Source organism: Mus pahari, chromosome 1, assembly GCF_900095145.1.
Source record: "Mus pahari chromosome 1, PAHARI_EIJ_v1.1, whole genome shotgun sequence".
NCBI classification, from domain to species: Eukaryota; Metazoa; Chordata; class Mammalia; order Rodentia; family Muridae; genus Mus; species Mus pahari.
Window position 1 is genome coordinate 37,574,585 of NC_034590.1, and position 16,451 is coordinate 37,591,035.

Consider the following 16,451-nt stretch of genomic DNA (forward strand, 5'->3'; position numbering starts at 1 on the left):
CTTGGGGACTTACACAAAGGCCATAAAAAGGAGAAGTAGGGTGTAACTATGTATCACAAGTTGACTGTTGAATTGTGGTGTTCAAGGCAGATCCCACAGCTGCACATGGAGTCTGTGGTGCAGCGTCACTGGCAACACTTAGCATTCAAGCCCAAGTGGAGACAAACACCAGGATAACTTCTTCAGTGGAACTGCACTGCTTTGGCCCCAGCTGGATACAAAACCCAGAGGGCCCCCCTTTGATTTTGTGAACAGTGAATAATTAGGTCCAAAGTCCAACAACTTGGCTAAAAAAGAAAGAAAGAAGGAAGGAAGGAAGGAAGGAAGGAAGGAAGGAAGGAAGGAAGGAAGGAAAGAAAGAAAGAAAGAAAGAAAGAAAGAAAGAAAGAAAGAAAGAAAAGAAAGTTAACAATAAAATCAGGAGAAACTGCTATCAACATGTCTGGAGGTCTGGTCTGGTCACGCCCCCCAAGTAGAAAGGGTCTATAGTGGAGAGGAAAAGGGATCATGGCCAGAGCCATTCTGTCAACACTGGTCGCTGCTAAGGTCTGCCTGTGGAAAGAAGTGAGATGTCTCAGGCTTTTTGTTGTGATAGAAACCTCATGTTAGCTTATTGGAAGGTGCCAGGGTGACTGGTGACCTGAGAGGTTGGATTAATAGCCAAGCTATTGAGAAAGTGACCAGGAACTCAGCCTCACCAGGACCTTGTCTCTGTTTGTTTCCTGTTTTGCTCTGATCCTTTGGAATATTCTTTTCTTTTCTTTTTTTCTTTTTCTTTTTTGTTTTTTGAGACAGGGTTTCTCTTTATAGCCCTGGCTGCCTCCCAAGTGCTGGGATTAAAGGTGTGCACCACCACTGCCTGGCCCTTTGGAATATTCTTAATTCCACTTGTGTCTTCTTTCTGTATGGGAAGAAACACGGATGCAGGTTCCCACCTCTTCTCACAGTACGAGAGAGAACAGGCTTTCCCCCACATTTTAGAAAATTCTGGTTGGCTTGCTTGGATCCAGACACATGGTATTTCTTTAGTCATCAAAGAGTATAGGAAGAATCAGGTGTCTGTTAAAAAAAAGTTCCCTTTCAGTTTGTGTTCCAAGACCACACTAGTGTGCTCTGAAGTGGATAGGAGAGGGTCAGCCTACTGAACATCATGCTCATGAAACTGGAATTCTGTAAGCAGTATTGAGGAGAAACTTGGGTGTGTGTCAAATGACGTTAACTTACAGCAGGTAAATCATTCATTTTAAAAATGTTTATTTCTCTTTCATTTCTACAGTGGTTGGTGAAAAGGAAAAGATAAATAATGCAGTAAATGTTCGAACAAGAGACAACAAAATTCATGGAGAAATATCAATAGCTTCAGTCATTGAAAAATTGAAGAACCTCAAAAAATCACGTACACTAAATGCTGAGGAAGACTTCTGAAGGCTTCTTCTTGTGCTTCTATATAACCTTGTTTTGACTTCTGAAATGTATTTTCCCTGTCACTTACAATATTAGTACTTCTAAGAACCCTAGGGCCACTTATAGGGCTCTAGTGAGTTCAACCTAAGAAGGAAAAGTGATATTTGATATAAACAAAATTTTATTTCGTTATGTCCTGAGACTAAATAGGAGAAGCTGGAGAAATTTGCAAGCTATCAAGACTCCAGAGACTACATGATAAAATGGTGTTCATTCAAAGAGGGAAACACTAGCGAGAATTATCAGAAATCATGCTTGTTTCTTTCTCAAAAGATGTGTTTCCAGCCCAGGGACTGTAGCTTCGTGACCAGAGCATCCGTGTTGCATGTATGAGGCCTGAGCTCTATCCCCAGCAGCCACCGCCTCTCACCCAACAACGACAGAAATAGACTTTCAATAAAAGCCCATGGTCTTTTTGGAACATGGAGGGGAGATGTCTTATTTTCTAATATACACATCTCAGGTATTTTTATGGCTGCTTTACTAAAGTTCACACTGAAACTCATGCCCAAAGTTGAAATTGCTACTTCATTTAGTGGGCAATCATAAGAGAAGTACTAATATTGTGTTAGTGGCAAAGGACTATGAAACCTCAAAGAGATTTTGTGGAATCTGTTATTTGCATCGTGGGTTAAGAGTTACAGTTTTAATGCTTCTAATTCATAATTCATTATTTATCTCTAGAAACACTAAAGTCCTAAATAAAATGCATCACATGGTGTTTCTAGAAGCTCTGCAATGTTGGACTCTTATCTAGAGTTGAATCACTGCTTTCCTGGGGTATTTCACTTGTTTGCTGAATCAAGTATATTTCTGATTTTTTTTTTTTTTTTTAAAATTGAGACTGGGTTTCACAATGTCATTCTGGCTGACCTGGAACTCACAGATATTTGCCTGTCTGTGCCTCTGGACTGCAATTCTGATATTTTTTAAATTATTTTTCTTTTGTGTGCATGGGTATTTTGTCTGTTGTCTGTGCACTGCAAGAGTGTCTCGTGCTTACAGAGGTCAGAAGAGGGTACCAGATCCCTGGAACTGTAGTTCTGGGTGGTTGTGAGCCGCATGTGGGTGCAGGAAATCGAATCTCCGTCCTCTGGAAGAGCAGCCAGTGCTCCTAAGTGCTGACTCAGCTCTCCAGACCCTGTAGTTCAGATTTCAACCTTACTATCTTGGCACCTAATTAAAATAGTGTTATGCCAAAGAGAATTTAGTTAGATTTATTTCACTAGGTGCAGCAGAATTCAAATTAGATGCAGAGAAGCATCCGTCTTTGATATATTATTGATTTTCCTGAACATGAAGAGTGAAGCATCATAGACGAAACCAGTGTGAGGGGTGTGGGGTGCAAATTGTAGCCATTTTTAAAGCTAACATTTACTCCAGGATTGTTGTACACCAAACACCATTTCATGTACTTTTTTCACTTATCAGATGTGCAAGTAGTGGAACGGGGAATTTGGGGACCCCAAAGTGCATGTCAACAAAATAGAGAGAGAGGCATACCAACAGCATGCTTCCTGAAGTATAGGAGATAGAAAGATGTAGGTTGCCAAGAGCAGCTCCCCCTCCTTGAAGTTGGTATCCTGGCCAGTCTGGGGTTAGACTCTGCTCCTACTTGAAAACTCCACACACTTGGCTCTTGTCCCAGGCCCTGAGACCTAACCTGTTTTTCCCCAGTCTCAGAGGAACTCTAAACTCCACGTGTCCCCCATCGGGCTGTGAAGAAACCTAAGGCAGGAGCCCTGGGTCCCGGTGCATGGGACTCCACGCTCTTGGACCTTATTTCCCTGGCTGCATGGGTCAGCGGAACTAAAATGGTCTAACCACATTGCATCACGATCGTTTCCCAGACTCTCAATGGAAAGAGAAGGGCATCTCTTCAAAGGCAGTGAGGGCTATTCTGGTCCGAGCTACCTGCTGCTGCGGGTCCTCGGTTCCATTCACTTCCCCTGGCCAACAGCACTCAGCGCGCAGCGGCAAAGAGACCACCCGACCTCCGACCAGGGAAGCAAGGATGCCCGCCGGCGGAGCCCAGCCAGCAGCAGTGCGCCTGCGGGCCGCGCCCGGACACTCCCCCTTCGGCGCGCCCCCACCACGGCCCCGCCTCCTGGCCCGGAAGTGCGCACGCGCAGCGACAAGATGGAGCCTGCGGCCGAGCCGCTGCGGTCTGTCCGCCACCTGTCCCGCGTGCTGCTTTTCCTGTCCCAGTGCTACATTCTGTCCGGCGATGGTGAGTTCAAGGTTAGGGGCCGCACCGGGTGAGCTGGTGGCAAGAGGGTCCCAGGAGTCGCGGGAGGCCGGCGACCGACGCCTGGGCGCCGCAACCCGAGGCCGCAGCCCTGCGCTCCAACCCGCCCGGAAAACCGGTGTTCCCTGCGTCGGTGGCCCAGAACCCGAGTCGACCCGGTCGTTTCCGTTTCTTGAGCCGTCTCTGCCCAGTGCAGCCCCTACCTGTTAAGCACACAAACCAAGGGCATCCTGTCCCAGGATAACATGTCTCTCTGATTGTAGGATCCTTAGATTTAGAACATTGGCAGCCGCTGGCTCAGGCAATAAAGGATCCGGGCCCAACACTTACATTCACTGTAGTCCCCAGGGCAGCAGGTACTAGACGTTTTCTATTCTAGTAAATGTGCATATTTGTATCGAGTAGTTGCCCGCCCCCCTTTCCGTTTTCGATACACACGTTTCTTTAGTGTAGGGAGTCGCCTTTTGGTTTTTGCTGTTTGATGTGGTGGTGTTTAGATATGTAAATTAAGGGTAGACAGCCGCTTTCTGTAGACAGTTCTGGTGTTTGATTCCTTTTTGAAATCTATGACTTACCTCTTCATCCAGCCCTACAGGACTCTTCGTTTCTGTTTATTTTTTATTTTCCACTCTCTCCCAGTTCTTTAGCCAGTACTGTTTTCCCTTGAGTTAAAAACAAAACAAACAAACAAACCAAATCTACAATGCTTCCCAAATGCTATGTGATGCGCTGGGATAAGAAGGGCTGGATAGATACCTGGAGGAAATCCGGGTGGGATCGGGCTTTGGGGGACCTTTGTCTCCTCATCTTTGCAGCCACTGTAGTTAACTTGATTTAAGGCTGTTTCAGTTTTGTGATTTGAACCTTCCAACCTCGGGCCACATGGAGATAGGAACAATAATGGGAGATGGTATTTATAGCGTTAGCCACTTCATGTCACTTCCAAGTATTCCTGTTTTGTTAACTGTCCGCTAGCCCTTTAGGTTCATCTATTTGGAGTCCCATTATTTCAGGGATTTGGACTTGAAACTGGCAGAGGCATTTCACAGATTTTTATTTCGACATACATACTAACACCAGTATTTTCTAGAATTGGAGGCCTGAGGGTGTTGTCAGTAGCTTCATTTTTCTATCAGTAACTTTTGCTGGAAAGGACATTGGATTGGATTTGAAGAGCTGTATGTCCTGGTTCCAGTTCTGTCCAATATGCTCTCTGGGATTTTGCATAGGCTCTGCCTTATCCAAGCTTTAGTTTGTCCCTTGGGTCTGACCTGGGTCCTGCATTGTCTGTCAGTGAGCACTTACAGTTTTCATGGCCATGTGGGAAGCAGTGAGCACTTACAGTTTTCATGGCCATGTGGGAAGCAGGAATGAGAGACATTTTACTAATGTCACACCAGTTAGCAGGTCACAGCCAGCTGGTGACAGAAACCCTCTTAGATTGCAGGTGTCACTGACCCCAACTCCAGGCTGTTTGCATTCTAGCACATGTGTCATTGCTGATTGATCTCTCCGCCATTGAAAATTGTCTTTCACTGTTCTTTTGATCCCCATCTGCAGAGAATCAACTATTCTCTCACCTCACAGAAAGTACTGAAATCCCTCCTTACATGATGAAGTGTCCAAGCAATGGTTTGTGTAGCAGACTTCCTGCAGACTGTATAGAATGTGCGACCAATGTCTCCTGCACTTACGGGAAGCCTGTCACGTTCGACTGCACAGTGAAACCCTCTGTTACCTGTGTCGTAAGTATTGTAGTTCACTTTTCCCAACTGCACGCATCCTAACATTAGAAGTGTAGCCTCTACTGGTCAGCTCGATGACGTAATGATTTCACTGTGGTCTTTTATAACTGCACTGGAAAGTTTTTTGGTTTTTGGGTTTTTTTGGTTTTGGTTTTTCGAGACAGGGTTTCTCTGTGTAGCCCTGGCTGTCCTGGAACTCACTCTGTAGACCAGGCTGACCTCGAACTCAGAAATCCGCCTGCCTCTGCCTCCCAAGTGCTGGGATCAAAGGCGTGCGCCACCACGCCCAGCTTTGGAAAGTATTTTTAAATCTTGCATTTGGTTCTAGGAGTATATCTCAGTGGTAGAACATATACTTAGTATATTTATGAGGCCCTGTCCTCAACAACCTCTGACCTAGTGCTGATTTTTTTTCCAAAAATGAAAATCTTGGGGTGAGAACATTCTGTACAAGGATGAAGGCCAGCATTTGGGTCCCTAGCACGAGTGTAAAACCTTGCGCATGGATGCATTCATCTGTACTCCCAGTGCCAGAGAGGCGGATACAGGAAGACCTTCGGGGCTTGCTGGCTAATGATGGCTCAGTCACTAAAGTGATTGCTTTACTGATGAAGGAACGGAATTTGGGACTCCAGGTTTAATAGAGAACTATCAGAGAAGATGTCAGCCTCTATTCTCCACATGTAGGTACACAAATGAATACACGCACGGACACGGACACACACACACGGACACATACCACATACACACTGAAGTAAAACATGACTGTAAGTAAAATCTTCCATTTCCTCCCATAGCAGGTTAGCCCTGTTTTGGTTATAATGTCAATAGAGAGGGAGGTTGTTGGGCACCAGTGTTGCTCTCTGGGGTTTGAAGCCCCTCGTGAACTTCTGGGTTCTCGACAGCGAGAATTGGGGTCCAGAAGGTTTGACGACATCTTTTTACCTCAAATGAACTTGTCGGTGGTGGGAGAGGCAGCGTAGCGTAGCGCCATGGCCAGTGTCCCCGTGGGGACCCCTTTAGATAAAGCTGGATCCATGACTAGGACAGAGAGAGGAGTCTTGGGAGAAGTCAGAGTGAAGGAGAGCTTATTAGAGATATGCGGTACACACTTCAGATTTAAGAATGGGTGTTGAGCCAGGCGGTGGTGGCGCACGCCTTTAATCCCAGCACTCGGGAGGCAGAGGCAGGCGGATTTCTGAGTTCGAGGCCAGCCTAATCTACAGAGTGAGTTCCAGGACAGCCAGGGCTACACAGAGAAACCCTGTCTTGAAAAATCAAAAAAAAAAAAAAAAAGAAAAGGGTGTTGAGAAAAAAAGCCATAAGAGAAGGACAGTACACACTCCCAAGACAAGGTTGCTTGTTTCTCAAGGGTTGCACTTCGGTGCCTTCACTGTGGCTGTGTGTATGATTCTGTATCTTTCTAAGTTAACAGGCCATGAAGGCTGTAATTTACAACAAGATTTAAAGATTCTTCTGATTTAAATTTTAATGAACAGTATGATCTGGTTTACCTAGTTTTCTTAAAGGATAGCCTTCAAAATGAAAGTGTGCAGTTGGTTCATGGAACATGCTATTTAGAGCTGCAGAATCCTAACACAGGAGCAGGCAAGGCTCCAAACATTTTGGCCCTGAGCACTCTGTCGTGTCTTTAGGGAAGGAAACACTGCTATAGGCAGGTTTAGCTTTATGAGTTGACTTGAGATTTTTAACTGTCGGCTAGCAGGAACTATAAACTAGCTTCCAGGGTAGGAATTTTGTTCCCTTTCCATGTCTCCATAGGTTTTTCTTCTATTCAGTCTCTTTCTTCGTGGTGGAAAGATGGGTTCAGTAAAATTCATGAGCATTTAACATGCCAACCAGAATGCAGTCTGAGAGCCACCTGATGGCAGGACTCAGAGCTCTACATGTCGTGTGGTTCTTCTGAGCCCTGAGGTAGAATGAGGTAGAAAGCACAGATCTCCCCCCTCCTCCTCCTCCTCTAAGTGTATGTGTGTTTTGCCTGCATATATCTGCCACATGCATGTATTTGCCACATATATGTGGTCCCTCTGGTAACCAGAAGGCATCTAACCAGATCTCCCTACACCTGGAGCTAGAGGTAGTTGTGAGCCCCCAGAGCCACCATGTGGGTACTGGGAATGAAACTTGCGTTCTTTAGCTCTTAGTTAGGGAGGTCCTTTTTCTATTGGGGGGGAAAAAAAGATTTTCTTACAATATACTCTGGTCATACTTCCCTCTCTCAGACCATCCGCACCTCTCTACCCACCCAGCTCACACCCTTTTCTCTCTCTTTAAGGAACCAAAACCCAAGAAACACACACACACACAATTGGAAATGAGGCTATACACAAAAGACCAATAAGACAAGAAAAAAATACGCCCAAACAAAGCTCTTTGAGACAAAAGTGTAGAGAACTACTCTAGAGTTCACTTTGTGCCACCGTCACCTGCTCCTGGCGTGTAAGCTGCCCTGAGTGTAGTTACAACCCAAGGAGACTCCATTGGAGAAGAGCAGTTTCCCCTTGGCAGATGGGCACCAGTTGCAGATAGTTTTTTGGTTAGCGGTGGGATCCCTCATCCTCTCCACGCTCTCAGCACTGGGACCCTATCTGCAGTCAGTCCTTAACCACTGAGCCGTTTCTCCAGCCCCCCTTTTATATCTTGCAAAAATATGAACACTCTCATTATTAAAAAGCTAACAAAAGTCACGATGAAATACCACTCTGAAACACCCCTTCGGTTTTTTAATACAGGGTTTCTCCTTGCAGCTTTGGCTGGCCTGAAACTCCCTACATAGACCAGGCTGGCTTCAAACTCACCCGCCCCTGCCTCCCAGGTGTAGGGCGTGCACCAGCATGCCCAGTCCATAGCCTTTTTCCTTTAGGTAAACGGTATAGATTTTTTTTTTCCCCTTAATGCTACATATGAGCCTGCTTCCTTTATGTACTGCTGGGTCCGAAATACGGTGTTTCAGAAATTTGGGTCTGTTGATATCATAATGAGTTGCCATCTTGTAACTGATTGAGTTTGTGCTTTGGTCCTTAGGATCAAGACCTCAAACCCCAGAGGGACTTTGTCATCAACATGACTTGCAGGTTTTGCTGGCAGCTTCCTGAAACAGACTATGAGTGTACAAATTCCACCACCTGCATGACCGTGGCTTGCCCTCGGCAGCGCTATTTCGCCAACTGCACCGTGCGTGACCACATTCACTGCCTGGGTAAGGAACAGAGTGTGAGGGCGCTGTGAGAAAAAATGTCTTTTCTCAGCTGACTCTGGAGCCCTTAGCCAGAAACTTGAGAACTAAATTTATTAAATTGTAATCAATAAATCAAATATATCAGTTCTCAGAACAAGGTTGACAAAGGAAGGAAAAAGCAGGAGACCCTCGGTTCTCCTATGTCCACCATAATCTGTGATAAACAAGAACACTGCCGCAGGTCCCCAAGACAAGGTGGGCCTCACTCAGACCAGCTTCCAGCTGGGACTGATGGCACTGGACCTGCCGGGGCATGGCTGGCTTTCTTCCCCTTGCCCTGGCTTCACAGAGGTGACTTATCATCCGAATTTTATTCTCTGCTTCCTTTCAGGAAGATATCTGCCCCTTAGCTTTGTCTTCTGGAATGACTGTCTCCATGAAAGTTCCCAGCAGTGGATAGTACACACTGCTCTTGATAGCCCAGCTCTTCTCTGGCAGTCACTGTCTTTTTATTGACAGGAGTCATTTATGTTGCTTATAGCAACCTTCAGTCAACCTAGCTGTGAACTCTACCTTCTTTGGAAGATCTCTAATGATGGTGGTGGTGGTGGTGGTGTGTGTGGAGGGGGGAGGGAGGGAGTGAGGGAGAGGGGTTGGAGATGTGTGCTGGCCCTGTGGAGGCCTGAAATTCATGTCGGGTGCCTCCCTTGATCTCTCACTGAGCCCAGAGCTCCCCATTGCAGCTCTCGCTGGTCAGCTGGGAGCTTTCCTGTCCCTGCCTCCCCTGTGCTCGGGTTGCTTGTCTGCCTAGCCTCTCCAGGAGATCTGGAGACCCAGACTCTGGTTCTCATGTGTGCATGTGAAGTGCTTATCCAGCAAGCCTTTTCCCCAGTCAACACAGTGTCGAGAAGCTAAGTTACTTTCAGAACCAGCCCCGTAATCATGTGATTTTATTGTTTTCTTATTGTGGGATTATAAAGATAAAAGGCATTCTCTTTTAGGAACCAAGTTTGGCTTTTCATATTTAGGTTTATAATCCTTGTGGAATTCATTTTTGTTAGATGATATAAGGTAGATTCAGTTTTTTATTTCTTTCCGTGTGGTTAGCCCTAAGTTAACAATATAAGCTCTACATCCATCTTAAAAATGGCAAAGAGTTTGCTGTGGTAAATGTTTTTGTAAAGAGAGATAACTTTTAAATTCCAAGGCCATTGTTCATAAGTGGGTCTCTGAGAACATTTTATTAGCCTGTGTTTCAGTATAAAATGTTCCCTTTTTTGGAAGGCAACCGGACGTTCCCTAAGCTGCTATACTGCAACTGGACGGGCGGCTACAAGTGGTCGACAGCCCTGGCTCTCAGGTACCCTCCGCCCTCCTTGGTTTAGGTGCTCCTAGGGCTCTCAGGGTCAGTGGGAGCTCAGCCAGGCTTGGCTTTTGTTAGGGAGGTGCTAAGAGACAGATGTGAGATGAGATGGAACTCAGAAACAGCCAGAGTTTCACACCCAAGCCCACCTGAGTGACTAAAATACTGTTTAAAACAGTCTGATAATGAATATTTTAAGTAATTTATTGCAGAGACTAGTAATGTGCTCACTGAAAATTAGGAAAAAATAAAATTAAAAGCACTTAATTCAGGAGGCAGAGGCAGGCGGATTTCTGAGTTCGAGGCCAGCCTGGTCTACAGAGTAAGTTCCAGGACAGCCAGGGCTACACAGAGAAACCCTGTCTCGAAAAAAAAAAAGCACTTAATTTAAACATTTTTGTTTTGCCCTGTGTGTATATGTGTCTGTCTGTCTGTCCGCCTGCCTGCCTGTCCAGCACACATGTGGAGGCCAGAGGACAATTTTGTGGAGTCAGTTCTCTCCTTCCCCTTCTGCTTGGGTTCTGGGGATGAGACCCAGTCACCAGGCTTTGATGCAAGCACCTGCACCTACTAAGCCATTTTGCTGGCCCAAGAAAAACATTTAAACTGCTTGTAATCGTGCCGTCTAACTGTATACCTGTAACTCTTACATAAAAATGAGTGTTGAGCGTGCAGAGTGCTTGCTGCACGAGCAGTCCCAGCACCCATTGCAGCAGTGCTGGCTCCCAGTGATTGCCAGGGCTGGGCGAGCTTCAGGTGCAGTCAAGTGGTTAGGTGATTAATAACAGAGCCAGATATCCCAGGTTAGCCTCTGGCCCCCACTGTCACACACATGCTGTATACTACATGCATAGAAGGAAAGAAAACGCACTCATGTATTATTACATTTTCCAGCAGTGTCTAAAAAAATTGTACCCCCTCTTCCCATGAAAGGAGAAACCAGGAGGGACTCCAGACAAATGAGTGATGAAAAGTTAGGCTATTGACAGCTGAGGTCTTACTCTGGCCCAGACCTGAGACCTGCAGTGGGTGATGCTGGGGTGGTGCTGCTCATCCACTTACTGTTGACCTTTTGGGCCAAATTCTTTGTCTTGGGGGACACCCAGTTTTGATAGAACCTCTCCGGGCCTTGCCAGAGGTCCCCTTCACCAAAGTGACAGCATTGCTTCTGCAGTAGGTCCCGGGCTTGAGGAAAGGGAAGGATCCTACCTGGGAAAGGGGAGAATTGAAAAAGAGCAACCCAAGGTGGGAATCAGATGCGGCAAGCGGATGGGGCTTTGTCTGCAGTGATGCAGTGGAAGCTAACAACTGACCTTCAAGCTCCGTTTGTTCAAATTGTTTCTTGAGATAGCTTCTTGCTGTGTAGTTCCGTCTGGCTGGGAACTTACTATGTAGTCCAGATTGGCCACAGACTCGTAACAGTCGTACCTCAACCTCCCAGTGTTACTGAACCAGCCAACCAGACCTCATCTAAATTTAAAATAATTTTAATCTCACAGAAAATTTTAAAGGAGATGGAGTTCCCATGGCGCCCTTCTCATGGGTCCTAACTTAGTCAACATTTTACATCATACACTGCGCTGAACAACTGATTGGACTTATGAAAGCTTTTTTGTCGCAGCTCAACAGAGGTTATTCAGAGTGTTGACTCTATGGAGATGTCTGTGGTTTGCTCCAAACGCTGTTGGTTCCATGGCTCCCTCAGATACCAAATTCCCTGGGCACTCAGGTCCCCCTTTATCAAATAGTATAATGCTTGTACACCGCATACAGACACCCCACCCCTCCACCTTCTGTCATCCCGACCTGACTTAAGCCATCCAGTGTAAACTCTGAGTGAATGCTTGTCACTTGCTGAGGTACAGTGACAGGGGAAGGTTGTACTGGTCCAGTATAGATGCGTTAGTGTTCAGCTGGCTGAGATGCAGGACCTTCCTTTGGATACTGCTGACTGTATCTGCTCTGGGGAGGGGTAGGACTCTTACAGAGCCGGCCGCTGTGGGCGCTTGTTAGCCCCAGTGCTCGGGCTCCTCCCCGTGCGCTGTGAGGGTTGCTTTGAGCCATTCCGTTATTTCCCAGCAGTTTTAGATCTTAGAATTAAAAGAAACCTTTAAGAATCACTCACAGTACTAAAGCTTTAGAGAGAAGTACCTGAGATGAGGTGAGGTGATCTGGGTCCCACAGGTATGTCAAGTGCCTCAAGACTCAGTTCCTGCCTCCAGACCAGCACTCCGCAAGCTGGGTCCTTCAGTGAGGCTCATTTCCGTAACAGAAAATGTTGGGTTTCAGCATAGCTGAAAATTGTGTGTTTCCTAATTCTCTGCATCCCAAATCACCCCAGGCCTCCCACATACTGAGTCCTTGCTTACCTTGGCAGGGTTCTTGCCTGTGTGTAAATGTGTGGGCATGGGGTTCTGTCCTCCCAGACACTTTCCTACGTGGCAGGAACCACTCGCCATCACTTACGGAGCTGGGACCTCTGCTCTTCTTTTGCAGCATCACCCTTGGGGGGTTCGGAGCCGATCGCTTCTACCTGGGCCAGTGGCGCGAAGGCCTGGGCAAGCTCTTCAGCTTTGGCGGCCTGGGGATATGGACCCTAATCGATGTCTTGCTGATTGGAGTTGGCTATGTGGGACCAGCGGATGGCTCTTTGTACATTTAGTGTGGTTATGTGCTTCAGAGAGCAGCGTGGAGTCCTTTGTGTGGAGATGGACACGGGGTGAGAGGGGTATTTATGTTTTTAATGTACAGCATCTGTACTTGGCTTGCCTTGATGAAGGTAAAATAAAGAAATAGAACACTGAACCACGACAACCTAGAACTTTGTATTTGCCTGAAATCACTCTGGGGGACAGGGGAGGCAGGGGTGGAGGGGGAGCTGAACTAATCTTCAAGCCAGAAAAACAAAATGGCAGAAAGGCCTGCCTGAGTCCCACTCTGCTACCTTATCTCCCACCTTCAAGTCCTTCAGCTTCTGCCCTGGGGGATGGGCAGTTAGTCACTCTCCCAGCTAAAGTTACTCCCACAGACTTCCACATCTGTAAGACGGGAATGGAATGCCTTCATGGTATGATCTGTCTCCAGGGAGATACGGTTTTATGGAGTTTGCCAGTGGATTCTGTGAGTGATGTAAACAGTGGTAAGAGGACTGAACCTTAGTGAGCTTACAGGGCCGAATTAGTGAGAGCAGCCTTCCCCCCTGGTGCCTTCTGGGTCAGAGCGGCTGGCCATCAGGAGTAAAGCCGTCATTGCTTATACAAGGAAAAGGTTGGTTTTCACCACATCCCTCCATTCCAACAGGCAGGTGGTGAGAGCTCTCTGGATCATAGACACACTGGAAGTGTTAAAAAAAAAAAAAAAAGTACTTGTGTGACAAGTGTTTTCTGAATGGTCCCAGGTCTGTTGTAGGCCTTTCATGGAAGAGAAAAGACAGTAACAGTAGGTTCAGAGGAGCCTTGCTCGGGCTCAGGTTTGAAACTGAGTCCTACATTTAATATATGCACAAGGCTGTTAGCCAACATCTAGTTCCAGAAGCCGTAATGTACCTCTAGGGAATATTTCTACTGACCTCACGGGACAGCCAGCTGCGGCGTCTCATGCCTCTCTCCTTGGTACTTAGGAGGCTGAGGCAGGGAGTATATTGCAGGAATTTTGAAGATGACCTGGACCACATGGTATGTTCTAGGCTAGACTGTCTACAGAGACAAAGCCTGTCTCCAAGCAAAAAGAAATCCCAGAGGGCAAGCTTTTCTTCAGATGATTTAAGTGTGGGCTGCCTTAACGTGCGATCCAGTCATTGCCCAGTCTGCCCTTCCACAGTTTCTCATCCCATTCCTCCTCCCCTGTCTCCAAGAAGATGCCCCTCCCACCCACCCCCACTGACTCCTCCACCCCCACCCACGCCACCAGGGCTCCCCACTCCCTGGAGCCTCAACTCCCAAGAGTTAGATGCATCTTCTCCCACTGAGGCCAGACCAGGCAGTCCTCTGCTATATATATATATACCAGCTCATGTATGCTGCCTGGTTGGTGGCTCAGTGTCTGAGAGATCTCAGGGGTTCAGGTTAGTTGAGACTGATGGTCTACCTATGGGGTCACTCTTCTCAACTTCTTCCAGTCTTTCCCTAATTCAACCACAGAAGTTCCCGACTTGGGTCCAATGGTTGGGTGTAAGTATTCGCTTCTGTCTTAGTCAGCTGCTTGTTAGGCCTCTCAGTGGACAGCCATGCTAGGCTCCTGTCTGTAAGCACACCATAACATCAGTAACAGTGACAGACCTTGGAGCCTCTCCTTCAGATGGATCCCAACTTGGACTGGCCACTGGACCTCCTTTCCCTCAGTCTCCTCTTCATTTTTGTTCCTGCAATTCTTTTAGATAGGAACAATTCTGGGTCAGAGTATTTGACTGTGGGATGGCAACCCCATCCCTCCACTTGATGCCCTGCCTTTCTACTGGAAGTGGACTCTGTGAGTTGGGCATTTCATCTAAGGTCCCTCCCTTTGAGTCCTGAGAGTCTCTCACCTCCCAAGTCTCTGTTACATTCTAGAGGGTTCCCCAATCTCCCCACCCCCAGGTTGCATATTTCCATTCATCTGGCCCTCAGGGCTTCTGTCCCCAACCACCCCCATACTTGATCATGCTCCCCCTTTCCCCTCCCTCTTCCCCACCCCCCTCCCCTCTCCCACCCAGGTCCCTTCCTCCCTCCCTCCCTCCCTCCCTCTGCCTCCTGTGATTGTTTTCTTCTCCCTCCCAAGTAGGATTGAAGCATCATCCCCCTATGGTATGGTGGGGCATCTTTTGAATATATGATCAAGAGTGGGATAGCTGGGTCTTCAGATAGATATATTTCTAATTTTCTGAGGAATCTCCAGATAGATTTCCAGAGTGGTTGTACCTTCTTGCAATCCCACCAGGATTGGAGGAGTGTTCCTCTTTCTCCACATCCTCAGCAGTATGTGCTGTCATCTGAGTTTTTGATCTTAGCCATTCTGATTGGTATAAGGTGGAATCTCAGGGTCATTTTGATTTGCATTTCCCTGATGATTTGAACATTTCTTTAAGTGCTTCTCAGCCATTTGAGATTCCTCTGTTGTGAATTCTTTGTTTAGCTCTATAAACAGAACTGTTTGGAGGTTAACTTCTTGAGTTCTTTATATGTTTTGGATATTAGCCCTGTATCGGATGTAGGGTTAGTGAAGAATTTTTCCCCAATCTATAGGATGTCAATTTCTCCTACTGACGGTGTCCTTTGCCTTACAGAGCTTTCTAGTTTTATGAAGTCACATCTATCAATTCTTGATCTTAGAGCCTGAGCCATTGGAGTTCTGTTTGGTAAATCCTCCCCCGCTCCTCTTGCCCCCGTGCCAATGAGTTGGATGTTCTTCCCCACTTTCTCTTTTAGACTCAGTGTATCTGGTTTTATGTTGAAGTCCTTGATGCACTTGGACTTGAGCTTTGTACAAGGTGACAAATATGGATCTATTTTCATTTTTCTACATACTGCCAGTTATACCATTTATTGAGGATTCTTTCTTTTTTCCATTGTATATTTTTGGCTTCTTTGCCAATGATCAAGTGTCTGTGTGTGGTTTTATTTCTGGGTCTTCGATTCTATTCCATGATAAACCTGTCTGTCTCTGTACCAATATCACTATTGCTCTGTAGTACCGCTTGTGGCCAGGGATAACCATTACCCCAGAAGTTCTTTTATTGTTGAGAATTGGTTTTGCACCTCTCTAAGAATGGCTAATCTTTGTGGGTGTAGCTGGGAGCAGTTCCAGTTCTGGTCACTAGAGGGCGCACCCCATTACGTTCCAATGCTGTTTCCTGAAATTGCCAAGCTTGAGTTTAGCGTGCTTCCAGCTGTGTGGGCTTTTCTGAGTCTGCTGACTTCTCTTACCTGGGAGACTTGGTTAAGCAGGTGTTTTTGTAGAAAGTAACTTTTCATATCCTTTCGCAAGAGGCAACCCTTTTGCCGCCTCTGTCTTCCTGCCCTTCCTCAGCTGTATGAACGGCTCTGTAAGCTTTCCCTTTTGAAGGGCGGAGGTGAAGCAAGGGAGGTGACTGGGGGTGTGGCTGACAAACATGTTAGTGAAAGAAAGAATTAGCAACTTGCTGGACGGTTGGTCATCCTTGTGGCCTCTGGGTCTCAGATAAACAGCAGTTTTTAAAGCTGAGAATGTCAACACTCCGTAGAGGGGGGTCCTGAGTGAACTTATGCCCCAAATACTAAAAAGTTGGCAGGAAGGAGGCAGTGGGGCATTAATTGGTAGTATACCCAGAATCTTACATGCTGGGCTCTGAGACAGAACCTTTCAAGTACAGTTTAAACAGATTCACAAAGAATGAGTCTTGAATCACAGTGGTGAACTCGTGCATGAGCCCTGAAGGGACCCGCAGAAAGAACCGTCCTTGCAGAGGATACTAAA

At 46.6% G+C, this 16,451-nt stretch overlaps 2 protein-coding genes across 2 annotated transcripts in view; both read left to right on the forward strand.

Annotated features, from left to right (window-relative positions):
• Tarsl2 (threonyl-tRNA synthetase like 2) overlaps positions 1-2,194 on the forward strand; it is a 53,762-nt gene extending 51,568 nt beyond the window's left edge. The window contains exon 19 of the mRNA XM_021197699.1: positions 1,277-2,194. Coding sequence (XP_021053358.1) covers positions 1,277-1,425 — 149 coding nt within the window. The 3' untranslated portion in view covers positions 1,426-2,194. The remainder of the gene's footprint in view (positions 1-1,276) is intronic.
• Positions 2,195-3,548: 1,354 nt separating this feature from the next.
• On the forward strand, positions 3,549-12,827 carry Tm2d3 (TM2 domain containing 3). Its single transcript, XM_021211247.1, has 5 exons — positions 3,549-3,694; positions 5,273-5,457; positions 8,506-8,680; positions 9,944-10,019; positions 12,519-12,827. Exons 1-5 carry the CDS (start codon positions 3,604-3,606, stop codon positions 12,682-12,684), a joined length of 693 nt encoding a protein of 230 aa, XP_021066906.1. The 5' UTR covers positions 3,549-3,603; the 3' UTR covers positions 12,685-12,827.
• Positions 12,828-16,451: the final 3,624 nt, after the last annotated feature.

Excerpts from the sequence above, each read along its gene's own strand:
- Tm2d3 (XM_021211247.1), top strand. The coding sequence starts at position 3,604 with ATGGAGCCTGCGGCCGAGCCGCTGCGGTCTGTCCGCCACCTGTCCCGC. Across the intron at positions 3,695-5,272 it reads CTACATTCTGTCCGGCGATG|AGAATCAACTATTCTCTCAC; the intron begins GTGAGTTCAAGG and ends CCCCATCTGCAG. Across the intron at positions 8,681-9,943 it reads TGACCACATTCACTGCCTGG|GCAACCGGACGTTCCCTAAG; the intron begins GTAAGGAACAGA and ends CTTTTTTGGAAG.